This window comes from Poecilia mexicana, unplaced genomic scaffold, assembly GCF_051168715.1.
Source record: "Poecilia mexicana isolate PSO_F unplaced genomic scaffold, ASM5116871v1 scaffold_18, whole genome shotgun sequence".
Taxonomy (NCBI): Eukaryota; Metazoa; Chordata; class Actinopteri; order Cyprinodontiformes; family Poeciliidae; genus Poecilia; species Poecilia mexicana.
In genome coordinates, this window is record NW_028263387.1 from 19,145,984 (window position 1) to 19,159,541 (window position 13,558).

The following is a 13,558-nucleotide window of genomic DNA, read 5'->3' on the forward strand; positions in this document are numbered from 1 at the left end:
TCAGAATGAATTATTTTATTCAAGGTAAAACATTTTATGCTTTCAACCAGTTACAGGATGAATTTTATTAATCACTAAATCTGTTTAACTAAAGATGCATATCACCCTATGATGATGGGAACTGTCTAACCCACTGAATTTCTTTCCAAATTAAAAACTCAACATTTAAATTGAAGCAACACATTTAAAGCCATACAGTGTATTGAAATGAAACACCCAAACCCACACAAATAGCCTGGGCAAGTTATAATTCAGCTTGCTGCTCTTTCAGGAAATTGATTAAAATCTCATTTTTCTTCATTCGCTGTTGAAGTTTCACCATTTTTATACCGAAGTCATCATTCGTCTTGTTGATAGTAGACTTAATCTCTACCATAATGTCCTTCATCTTCTTCGTCAGTACATCCACCGGCAAAAAGTCCCAATAATATTCTGGGGCATATTTCGTGACCAGTTCCATGAATGGATACGTCACGTTTACGATGGGCACCTGGTTGATGGCACTTCTCTCATACTACGGGAAAAAAGATAAAACATTTTTATTGTATGCAAACATATCAGAGGTTCTTGTCACCATTAGAATCATAATGCTGTTATTGGTAATGGCTTGAGTTAAATACATTTTATCTTGATAATCAAAATCAACAAGATTTTAAAGATTCAACACAGAGGCACAGTAAAGGTTTGTTTTGATATAATTACTACCCAAATCCACAATTTAAAGTTGTAAATTCGGTATTTGGACTTCAGGAAAACAAAATTTCGCTGCAAATTTGAAAAAGTTAGAGCCAGAAGATGTTAGATTAAATATCAAAGGTCATAAAAAAATGTCTCTTCATTGTTTATTAAACAAATTTCTAAAATGTTTTAGCACACACTTTCTAAACCTGCGTCATCAGAATCGATCAGGGCTCATCAAATCCTCATATCCACGTCTTGAGGGCTGGTGTGCTGCAATGTGGACACACCAGCCCACCAGTGGTGTGTGTCCCTCGCTGGTCCAACACACTCGAATCAACGACTGAATCACCTCGTTAGTACGCAGTCAGGTTTTCCAGAGTTTTGCAAATGACTGCATTATTTGACTTGGTTATGTTGAAGACACATCTACAAGTTTCAGAACATCAGCCTGGATATGAAGACCCAGATATGGATGAAGGTTGAACAAACCTACAATTTATTATCTTAACCTAAGCTTCCAAATTTCATTTAACACATTAAAAAAGTTGAATAATGCATAAAGTTGAGTTTTGCTTACTTGACAAAATTAATTTCACTTTACTTGAACTTCTTTTTCATGTAACAAAATATGTACTTTAAGCAAACAATGGCCTTGCTTGATAAACATAAATAAATTATGCAAATAGTTGCCTTAATTATTTAAGTAGACAGGGGAGTATAGTTTTATACGTGTACACAGAGAGAACAGTTCTCTCTGTTAAGAATTAAGAGTAAATTTCATAAAAACATGCTGGAATGTAATTTAATGTAACATTATTCTGCTCACCATCAGTTTCTCCAGCACTTCCTTCATTTCCTGCTATGTTTCCGTCAACTCTGCCTAAAAATGGGATAAATGTGGTGTTCAGTTTCTCTCACATACATGAAAAAGTAACTGATTAACTGTCAACATTACTAAAAATCAATGTTGCTAATAAACTCACCAGCTGTCTCTTGTCTACCAGGGAGTTTGAGAAGCCGACCAGACTGACCAGGGTGCAGATCAGGAACAAACCTTTCATGGTTCTGGTAGCTGATGCTGAGACTGTGAAGGAGAAGAAAATAAGACATAGTTGTTGAACAGATCTATTCTAATTTTGGACTTTTAACATTATTTGAACTTACCTGAAACGTGGAGAAGGTGGTGAATGAAAATCAGATAGGGGAGGAACAACACTGAGGGTTTTTATAAGCTGTACTTCAGAAGTAACTTCCCCCAGTGGGATGTTTTAGTGAGGTTAACTCACAAAGGACTGGTCTGTTGTTTATCATTTACAGAGAAAACATATTTTCAGTTTCAGTTTAGACGTTTGAACTAAAATCTCTAATGACACACGTTACCAAAAAAGATACTTTTTAAACCGTATCTAAGCAATACCAGTGCAGAGGAAGGCGATTAATAAATTATTATCAAGTTATCCACCATATGATATATTAAAGATACGCTAGCTTCAAGATTTTGATTATTGACTGAATGAACAGCATGGAGAAAAATATGTTCTTTATTTTAATCATTTTTCTCATATTATTGTCCTTATTTGACCAAATAATAATTTCCAGGGTAACAAGATTTGATTCAGTTAAGTTTCTTAGACCCATCTGTCTGCTTTTCTTCATGTTCCTGAGACTGAGTCCAACGGCAACAATTGTCACAAAAATGAGCAGAATTAGTCATTTTATTCAAGTGAAGGGAGACCATTATAATATGTTCTTTTCAAGTTTAGTTAATAACTAAACATTTTTAACTAAAACACATATCACCTCCAATTATGGTTTCTTTCCATCACATATGTTGACATTGGAAGCAGCAAGCCATTACCCAACCCATCACAGGATGAGATAAATGAAAGTGCATATTTGCTAAAACTAACAAATATGTAATAAAACTGTAACTTTGTCGTGATAGTACAAAACAAGGAAAGAAAATGAGCCCCTCTTCTGTTCTGTGTGAAGAAACAAAACTATTGTTATCTCAGATATATTTAGTTTCTCTCATGTTCCACAGTGTGTTACTGTTTCTGCTCTTTCACAAGGTCGGCAGGAAGCAAATTAACAGGTACATCATTCATGTTTTCTATTTATTTTGTTTGCACATAAATTTGAAAATGCCCTTTGCTTAGTCAAATAAAAGCAAATTGAACTCCTCATTGCTCTTGTTATCACTACTTACCTTTAAAGGTGTCTTTTACTTTCATTTTTCCAGAAGTTACCTATGGCAGATTTATTTCACAGGGAAGTAGTAGTTACAGCATCAGCTACAGTGAAATAAAATGGATTCCTTTGTCATGTTGTGTACACAACAAACTTGGTTCCTCTAGCAGAGGCCTGGATGCTGGAGGTTCTATTTCACACAACGGCTAAGACAGATTGACAGATGGGACTCAAAGCAGCAACCCACCGATTACAAGATGAGCCTCTTCCCTCTGATCCACCGTTGATACTATACTTAAAAAAATGCTGCCATGTGAGGAACAACACTACTGGTTTCTCAGAAATATTTGTTTTCCTTTATTCTCCACAGTGTACCACTGATTCTGCTCTTTCACAAGGTCAGCAGGAAGCAAATTAACAGGTATATCATTCATGTTTTCTACTTATCTTGTTTGCACATAAATTTGAAAATGCCCTTTGCTTAGTCAAATAAAAGCAAATTGAACTCCTCATTTTTCTTGTTATCACTACTTACCTTTAAAGGTGTCTTTTACTTTCATTTTCCCAGAAGTTACCTATGGCAGATCCATTTAAGAGGAAAGCAGTAGTTACAGCATCAGCTACAGTTGTGAAATTAAATGGATTCCACTGCCATGTCATTTACACGTCAAGTTTGGATCCAGTAGCAGAGGCCTGGATGCTGGAGGATTCTGTTTTTCTACCACCACAGTGTCCAGATGAACGACTATCATCTGTTCATTTAGCTTGATCTGTAAATCACACAAGCTCTTGGCTCTGCAGGGTTTCCCCCAGTGTTTTATAAGCCTGGTGGGCTGCCAGGCTGTACTTGCCCCCTCACCAGGCTAACGGCTGCTTGTTTATTTTAAAATTTTTTAATTTTTTTTTTTAATATATCAGTAACAGTGGCAGAAAAGAAGGGTTTTTAAAGCATTGAATTGAGCACAAGGCTGGGGGAAACAACCAGGAAGTCCATGTGAGAACTCCTTAGACATGATTCACAACCCTAAAACTTCCTTGTACATCAGAGAGACATTTTAAGGTAAAATGTCTTTCATTGAACAGAGTTAGTGTGAGGATTCGAGTTTTCTTAATGTGTTTATTTAGGTTTCTGTGAGAGTTGAGTCTCTGTGTTTTCCAGTCTACCCCTTGATTGATCCCAGCTGTGTCTTGTTTCTGTGATTACTCCCCTGTGTATTTCATCCCACCTGTCTCTTGTTCCTGGTCGGGTCCTCGTCTATTTAGTTGTTTGTTTGGTCACATGTCTATGCATTTGCTTCGAGTTGCTACCAGTTCTGAGCTCTTAGCCTTCTGCTCACCTGTGCTGCCTGGATTTTTGTAATTTGTTTGTTCATCATTAAACCATCATCATTTTTGCACCAACCTGGATCCTCCGTGTCATCATCACCATTTCAATCAACAAATCATGACAGTTAGCAAATGTTTTTTTTTTTAATTGTAAAGTCTTATTGTCTGCGACAGACTGGTGACCTGTCCAGGGTGACCCCGCCTCTCGCCCAGAACGTTAGTTGGAGATGGGCACCAGCAACCCTCCGTCCCTACCCCACTAAGGGACAAGGGTGTAAAGAAATTGGATGGATAAATGAAAGTCTTATTGTACAAATGAAATCAATTAACTATCAATTGATACATGCATTGTGACTGATGGTTTAATGCTCATCAATACTCACCTGTTCTCTTGTTTTCAGTAGTTTGTAACTTTGAATGTATTTGCGGAATTAACATTTATGCAAACAAGTCATCTTCTTTTGTTTGTTCATATTTTATAAATATATGACATTTTAAATCTACTTTATGCTGTGATATAATTTGAAATGATGTTATTTGCCATTTATGTCAGAAAGTGAAACTCATGTAGATACGTTACACATAGAGCGGTATATTTATAGCTTACAGATATTAAAAAACCCCAAATAATAACGGTATGTATTTAGGTTTTTATTATATAGCAGATAATAAAAACCCAAAAGTGTCCCAGAAAATTAGAATATCGGATCAACAAAGGAAATTATGATGACTATCTATCTATCTATCTATCTATCTATCTATCTATCTATCTATCTATCTATCTATCTATCTATCTATCTATCTATCTATCTATCTATCTATCTATCTATCTATCTATCTATCTATCTATCTATCTATCTATCTATCCATCCTTAGAGACTAGGGGTGATGCTGATACTTTACTGAATCTTTGTGTCATTATTGAGTAAAGGAGCAGCTGAACTCAAAATGGCTGAATTTTTTTATTTTATTATTTAATTTGCTGTTCAGATGTGGAGAACAACAAAAAAAAATCACAAAAATCAGCAGAATGAATTATTTTATTCAAGGTAAAACATTTTATGCTTTCAACCAGTTACAGGATGAATTTTATTAATCACTAAATCTGTTTAGCTAAAGATGCATATCACCCTATGATGATGGGAACTGTCTAACCCACTGAATTTCTTTCCAAATTAAAAACTTTCAACATTTAAATTGAAGCAACACATTCAGAGCCATACAGTGTATTGAAATGAAACACCCAAACCCACACAAATAGCCTGGGCAAGTTATAATTCAGCTTGCTGCTCTTTCAGGAAATTGATTAAAATCTCATTTTTCTTCATTCGCTGTTGAAGTTTCACCATTTTTATACCAAACTCGTCATTCGTCTTGTCGATAGTAGACTTGGCCTCTACCAAAATGTCCTTCATCTTCTTCGTCAGTGCCTCCAACGGCGAAAAGTCCCCAAAATATTCTGCCGCAAATTTCTTGACCAGGGCTGACGTTGGATCTATCACGTTTATGATGTTGGTGAAGAATTCTGAAAATCTGTCATGGATTAAACTTCTCTCATCCTGAGGGAAAAAAGATAAAACATTTTTATTTTATGCAAACATATCAGAGGTTCTTGTCACCATTAGAATCATAATGCTGTTATTGGTAATGGCTTGAGTTAAATACATTTTATCTTGATAATCAAAATCAACAAGATTTTAAAGATTCAACACAGAGGCACAGTAAAGGTTTGTAGCTACTTTTGATATAATTACTACCCAAATCCACAATTTAAAGTTGTAAATTCGGTATTTGGACTTCAGGAAAACAAAATTTCGCTGCAAATTTGAAAAAGTTAGAACCAGAAGATGTTAGATTAAATATCAAAAGTCATAAAAAAATTTCTCTTCATTGTTTATCAAACAAATTTCTAAAACGTTTTAGCACACACTCTTGTTAAGGAAGAATTTCTAAAATAGGTTAACTTTGGAAAAAAGTTGGCTCTCTCTCTTCCTTAGATCCCAGGTCCTCTCGGCAGGCCACGTGTAGCCACAAGGAAAACAACAATGCGTGTTGACATCACAGAATTACAGAATTTAATCCAATATAAGACAATGCATAAACTTAGAAGTAAGACAATGCACAAACTTACACCAGAAACTGCAGAACAACGGAGACATACATTCATTTACCTGACATAAATGGAAAAGAAAGAAAGAAAGAAAAGCAAAGACGTGGAAAGACATCTTTGGAGAATTGCAAGGGCAAATCTGATTTGTTACTTCTGTGTAGAAAGTTTTATCCTCTTGTATTTAATTTATTCAAACAAGGCGTATCTTTGCTCATCCAACCAGGAGCTATCTCTGACCCTCTATCTGAAGCCAGAAACTCCTGTCGTGTTTACGGCTTTTCACAGATGAGTGTGAAAAGCTACAACTTCCACTGTATTGTTTTCCCACAGACAAAAGGCAGTTCAAACGATCCTAGCAAACCATCTGCTGTAACTACAGGTAAAATAAAGGTCAAAGAGCCAGAATACATTACTAATTTCAAAACCACAATTAGGCCATTTGAATCAAGACATGTTAAGTTTTAAAACTAGCTTATTTTAAATTTATTTTCTCAACACTCTCTAAACCTGCGTCATCAGAATCGATCAGGGCTCATCAAATCCTCATATCCACGTCTTGAGGGCTGGTGTGCTGCAATGTGGACACACCAGCCCACCAGTGGTGTGTGTCCCTCGCTGGTCCAACACACTCGAATCAACGACTGAATCACCTCGTTAGTACGCAGTCAGGTTTTCCAGAGTTTTGCAAATGACTGCATTATTTGACTTGGTTATGTTGAAGACACATCTACAAGTTTCAGAACATCAGCCTGGATATGAAGACCCAGATATGGATGAAGGTTGAACAAACCTACAATTTATTATCTTAACCTAAGCTTCCAAATTTCATTTAACACATTAAAAAAGTTGAATAATGCATAAAGTTGAGTTTTGCTTACTTGACAAAATTAATTTCACTTTACTTGAACTTCTTTTTCATGTAACAAAATATGTACTTTAAGCAAACAATGGCCTTGCTTGATGAACATAAATAAATTATGCAAATAGTTGCCTTAATTATTTAAGTAGACAGGGGAGAATAGTTTTATACGTGTACACAGAGAGAACAGTTCTCTCTGTTAAGAATTAAGAGTAAATTTCATAAAAACATGCTGGAATGTAATTTAATGTAACATTATTCTGCTCACCATCAGTTTCTCCAGCACTTCCTTCATTTCCTGATATGTTTCCGTCAACTCTGCCTAAAAATGGGATAAATGTGGTGTTCAGTTTCTCTCACATACATGAAAAAGTAACTGATTAACTGTCAACATTACTAAAAATCAATGTTGCTAATAAACTCACCAGCTGTCTCTTGTCTAACAGGGAGTTTGTGAAGCCGACCAGACTGACCAGGGTGCAGATCAGGAACAAACCTTTCATGGTTCTGGTAGCTGATGCTGAGACTGTGAAGGAGAAGAAAATAAGACATAGTTGTTGAACAGATCTATTCTAATTTTAGACTTTTAACAGTATTTGAACTTACCTGAAACGTGGAGAAGGTGGTGAATGAAAATCAGATAGGGGAGGAACAACACCGAGGGTTTTTATATGCTGTACTTCAGAAGTAACCTCCCCCAGTGGGATGTTTTGGCGAGGTTAACTCACAAAGGACTGGTCTGTTGTTTATCATTTACAGAGAAAACATATTTTCAGTTTCAGTTTAGACGTTTGAACTAAAATCTCTAATGACACACGTTACCAAAAAAGATACTTTTTAAACAGTATCTAAGCAATACCAGTGCAGAGGAAGGCGATTAATAAATTATTATCAAGTTATCCACCATATGATATATTAAAGATACGCTAGCTTCAAGATTTTGATTATTGACTGAATGAACAGCATGGAGAAAAATATGTTCTTTATTTTAATCATTTTTCTCATATTATTGTCCTTATTTGACCAAATAATAATTTCCAGGGTAACAAGATTTGATTCAGTTAAGTTTCTTAGACCCATCTGTCTGCTTTTCTTCATGTTCCTGAGACTGAGTCCAACGGCAGCAATTGTCACAAAAATGAGCAGAATTAGTCATTTTATTCAAGTGAAGGGAGACCATTATAATATGTTCTTTTCAAGTTTAGTTAATAACTAAACATTTTTAACTAAAACACATATCACCTCCAATTATGGTTTCTTTCCATCACATATGTTGACATTGGAAGCAGCAAGCCATTACCCAACCCATCACAGGGTGAGATAAATGAAAGTGCATATTTGCTAAAACTAACAAATATGTAATAAAACTGTAACTTTGTCGTGATAGTACAAAACAAGGAAAGAAAATGAGCCCCTCTTCTGTTCTGTGTGAAGAAACAAAACTATTGTTATCTCAGATATATTTAGTTTCTCTCATGTTCCACAGTGTGTTACTGTTTCTGCTCTTTCACAAGGTCAGCAGGAAGCAAATTAACAGGTACATCATTCATGTTTTCTATTTATTTTGTTTGCACATAAATTTGAAAATGCCCTTTGCTTAGTCAAATAAAAGCAAATTGAACTCCTCATTGCTCTTGTTATCACTACTTACGTTTAAAGGTGTCTTTTACTTTCATTTTTCCAGAAGTTACCTATGGCAGATCCATTTAAGAGGAAATCAGTAGTTGCAGCATCAGCTACAGTTGTGAAATTAAATGGATTCCACTGCCATGTCATTTACACGTCACGTTTGGATCCAGTAGCAGAGGCCTGGATGCTGGAGGATTCTGTTTTTCTACCACCACAGTGTCCAGATGAACGACTATCATCTGTTCATTAGCTTGATCTGTAAATCACACAAGCTTTTGGCTCTGCAGGGTTTACCCCAGTGTTTTATAAGCCTGGTGGGCTGCCAGGCTGTACTTGCCCCCTCACCAGGCTAAAGATTGCTTGTTTATTTTAAAAGTTTTTTTTAATTTTTTTTAATATATCAGTAACAGTGGCAGAAAAGAAGGGTTTTTAAAGCATTGAATTGAGCACAAGGCTGGGGGAAACAACCAGGAAGTCCATGTGAGAACTCCTTAGACATGATTCACAACCCTAAAACTTCCTTGTACATCAGAGAGACATTTTAAGGTAAAATGTCTTTCATTGAACAGAGTTAGTGTGAGGATTTGAGTTTTCTTTGTGTTTATTTAGGTTTCTGTGTGAGTTGAATCTCTGTGTTTTCCAGTCTACCCTTTGATTGATCCCAGCTGTGTCTTGTTTCTGTGATTACTCCCCTGTGTATTTCATCCCACCTGTGTCTCTTGTTCCTGGTCGGGTTCTCGTCTATTTAGTTGTTTGTTTGGTCACATGTCTATGCATTTGCTTCGAGTTGCTACCAGTTCTGAGCTCTTAGCCTTCTGCTCACCTGTGCTGCCTGGATTTTTGTAATTTGTTTTTTCATCATTAAACCATCGTCATTTTTGCACCAACCTGGATCCTCTGTGTCATCATCACCATGTCAACCAGAAAATCAAGACAGTTCGCAAATGTTTTTTTAAAATGTTTATTGTAGTTGGAGATGGGCACCAGCAACCCTCCGTCCCGACCCCACTAAGGGACAAGGGTGTAAAGAAATTGGATGGATAAATGAAAATCTTATTGTACAAATGAAATCAATTAATTATCAATTGATACATGCATTGTGACTGATGGTTTAATGCTCATCAATACTCACCTGTTCTCTTGTTTTCAGTAGTTTGTAACTTTGAATGTATTTGCGGAATTAACATTTATGCAAACAAGTCATCTTCTTTTTGTTTGTTCATATTTTATAAATATATGACATTTTAAATCTACTTTATGCTGTGATATAATTTGAAATGATGTTATTTGCCATTTATGTCAGAAAGTGAAACTCATGTAGATACGTTACACATAGAGCGGTATATTTATAGCTTACAGATAATAAAAACCCCCAAATAATAACGGTATGTATTTAGGTTTTTATTATATAGCAGATAATAAAAACCCAAAAGTATCTATCTATCCATCCATCCATCCATCCATCCATCCATCCATCCATCCATCCAAAATGTTCTCAAGATTATAATTTAAAAACTAGTGTATTGTGTTTAATTTTATTTTTCACATTTATTGTGTGCCACTTTGCAACAAGGTAAAACATGTTTAGACATGTTATGTATGACACAGGCTTTGACACACCTGAGCAACGGTTGTTGTTGTCTTCAGCCTCACCACACAAATTTTGCAGCTTACCTCTGCAACTTCCTCCTTCACTTTCATTTTTGCTGAAGTGATACGAGGTCGATCTATTTCACAGGAAAGTAGCTGCAGTTTTTTAAGACATAACACTACAGAACATGTACGAAGAAGAGGTAGAGCGTACATGTTGGGAGTGTAAACATTTAATCATCGCATGTTTTCTGAATTCATGAAGTCTGTAGCACTTTGCAATATGGATATTTTTATGAAGGGTTAGGGTAAGTTGGTAAGTTAAGTGAGTTGTTAAGCTGTAAATTGTTGTAAACTATCTATCTATCATTTCCAAATGTTCTCAAGATTACTGTTTAAAGACCAGGGGTGATGCTAATACTGTACTGAATTGTTGTGTCATCATTACTGAGTAAAGGAAAAGCTTTATGTGAACTCAAAATGGCTGGATTTTATTTTATTTTTTAAATTTAATGAGGTGTTCAGATGTGGAGAACAACCACAAAAAACACATCATCAGAATGAATTTTATTCAAGGTAAAACATTTTATGCTTTCAACCAGTTACAGGATGAGTTTTATTAATCACTAAATCTGTTTAGCTAAAGATGCATATCACCCTATGATGATGGGAACTGTCTAAGCCACTGAATTTCTTTCCAAATTAAAAACTTTCAACATTTAAAATGAAGCAACACATTCAAAGCCATACAGTGTATAGAAATAAACACCCAAACCCACACAAATAGCCTGGGGAAGTTATAATTCAGCTTGCTGTTCTTCCAGGATATTGATTACAATCTCTGTTTGCTTCAGTTGCTGTTCAATTTTCTCAATTTCTACACCCAAGTCGTCATTTGTCTTGTCGATGGAAGACTTGGTCTTTACCAAGAAATCCTTTGTCTTTTTCAGCAGTGCCTCTAGTGGCAAAAAGTCCTCATAAAATTCTCCGGCATATTTCTTCATCAGTGCCGTCCATGGATCCATTATGTTTATGTAGTCATTCAACAGGCCTGAAGAGCTGTCAATGGTTGAACTTCTGTCATTCTAAGGGGGAAAAGATAAAACTTTTTTATTGTACAACGAACACTTCAGAGGTTCATCTCAACGTTAGGTGATAAAAACGGATTCAGCTACATGCCTTCCATCTTTTTTTTTTTAAGATTCCACATTTAAGCAGCGATTCAGGGTAAAAGTTTGTACTTTTGATATAATTACAAGAAATCCCAAATACAATATCTGGAGTTGTAAATCTTGTATTTGAAAAGTTCACTGCACATTTGAAGGAGTTAGAGCCATAGGAAGTTAGATTCAACATCAAATATCGTGAAATAAATTTTATTTTGTTTTTAATTATTTACCAAGCTAATTTCTAAAGGTTCTAATAAGCTTTCAGCACACACTTTATACAAATATGTCACTGATTGATCAGGGCTCCTCAAATTCAAGCCTCCAGGGCCGGCCTGCTGGATCACACCTGAATCAAATGACTGAATCACTTCCTTAGTGTGCAGCCAAGTTCTTCAGAGTCCTACTAATGATTTCTGTATTTAACTCTGGTGTGTTGAAGCAGAGACACATCTAAAAGTTGGAGGACATCAGCCCAGAAGTATTGGATGTGGGTTGTATATATAGAGGAGTTTATGCTATTTGCAGACATTTCTCTGAATTTAGAATTAGATTAAAATGCTGGCATAATGCAACATTATTCTGCTCACCTTTGCTTTCTCAAGGTTTTCCTTCAGTTGATGATGCGTTTCCTTCAACTTTGCTTGAAAGTGGGATAAAATTGACATTTAGTTTCATTTTAATTTCCCTCACATTTTGCACTGTAAAAATTTCTAAAAATCCTTCCATCAGTGATGCTGATAAACTCACCAGCTGTCCCTTGTCTACCAGGGAGTTTGTGAAGCCGACCAGACTGACCAGGGTGCAGATCAGGAACAAACCTTTCATGGTTCTGGTAGCTGATGCTGAGACTGTAATGGAGAAGAAAATGAGAAATAGTTGTTGAACAGATCTATTCTAATTGTAGATCCTTAACAATATTTGAACTTACCAGAAACGTGGAGAAGGTGGTGAATAAAACACAATGTGGGGAGGAACAACTCTGAGGGATTTTTTATACTGTACTTCAGAAGTAACTTTCCCCAGTGGGATGTTTTGAGTGTGTAGATGTGGTTGAGATTAACCACATCCACACACTATCTACACTATCTCCACAGCTAGTGCAGATAGTGTGTTTCATTTACAGAGAAACTATACTTTTAAGTTTCAGTTTAGATATTTAAAATAAAATCCCTAATGGTTTTTGTTACAAATAAACATACTTTATAAACAATAGTTAACCGATACATTTCACCAGCGGTCAATGGATGAGAGGGGGCCGGGGAACACCCTGGACATAAAGAGACCACTGCAAAGTTGTCAGTTCTCTGATTTAACTTTTTCATTTTTCTTCCTTGAACATTGTCCTTTTATTTAATGAACTACTGACAAGATGTCTACAAAGTTCCAAGCAAAAATGTTGTATTTATTTATAAAAAATAAGACATGGTGTGAACAATGAAAAAGATGCAGTGCTTTCAGACCTGAAGTAATGCCAAAAACAAGTTCATATTCATTGTTTTAATGAATACTAATGTTTTAATTCAGAAAGAATTCAGAAAATGGATGGATGAATCTGTGGTAGATTCATCCATCCATTTTCTTGTCCCTAGTGGGGTCGGGAGGTGATGGTGCCCATCTCTCCAGCAAATGTTTCAGGCAAGAGGCGGGGGTCAACCTGGACAGGTCGTCAGTCTGTCGCAGGGCAACACAGAGACAGACAGGACAAACAACCATGCATACACATCTAAGGAACATATAGAAAGACCAATTTACCTGACAGTCATGTTTTTGGACTGTGGGAGGAAGCCGGAGTACCCAGAGAGAACCCACACATGAACAGGGAGAACATGCAAACTCCATGCAGAAAGACCCCGGGCTGGGAATCGAACCCAGAATCTTCTTGCTACAAGGCAACGGCTATTTACCTTTAAAGGTGTCTTTTACTTTCATTTTCCTAAAAGTTACCTATGGCAGATCCAATTTAGAGGAAATCAGTAGTTGCAGCATCAGCTACAGTTGTGAAAT

The 13,558-nt window shown here is 36.0% G+C and overlaps 1 protein-coding gene and 1 long non-coding RNA gene across 2 annotated transcripts; both read right to left on the minus strand.

Annotated features, from left to right (window-relative positions):
• LOC148154120 (uncharacterized) lies at positions 1-1,935 on the minus strand. Its single transcript, XR_015766176.1, has 4 exons — positions 1,846-1,935; positions 1,665-1,765; positions 1,508-1,561; positions 1-514 (listed from the first exon to the last, which is right to left on the minus strand). It is a non-coding gene; the product is annotated as an uncharacterized LOC148154120 (long non-coding RNA).
• A 3,288-nt stretch (positions 1,936-5,223) lies between these two features.
• LOC148154121 (uncharacterized) lies at positions 5,224-12,516 on the minus strand. Its single transcript, XM_088015921.1, has 4 exons — positions 12,483-12,516; positions 12,302-12,402; positions 7,435-7,488; positions 5,224-5,756 (listed from the first exon to the last, which is right to left on the minus strand). The coding sequence occupies exons 2-4, from the start codon at positions 12,377-12,379 to the stop codon at positions 5,469-5,471; spliced, it is 420 nt and encodes a 139-aa protein (XP_087872047.1). The 5' UTR covers positions 12,380-12,402; positions 12,483-12,516; the 3' UTR covers positions 5,224-5,468.
• Between the last annotated feature and the right edge of the window lie 1,042 nt (positions 12,517-13,558).

Excerpts from the sequence above, each read along its gene's own strand:
- LOC148154121 (XM_088015921.1), bottom strand. The coding sequence starts at position 12,379 with ATGAAAGGTTTGTTCCTGATCTGCACCCTGGTCAGTCTGGTCGGCTTC. Across the intron at positions 7,489-12,301 it reads TGGTAGACAAGGGACAGCTG|GCAGAGTTGACGGAAACATA; the intron begins GTGAGTTTATCA and ends TCCCATTTTTAG. Across the intron at positions 5,757-7,434 it reads AAGTGCTGGAGAAACTGATG|GATGAGAGAAGTTTAATCCA; the intron begins GTGAGCAGAATA and ends TTTTTCCCTCAG.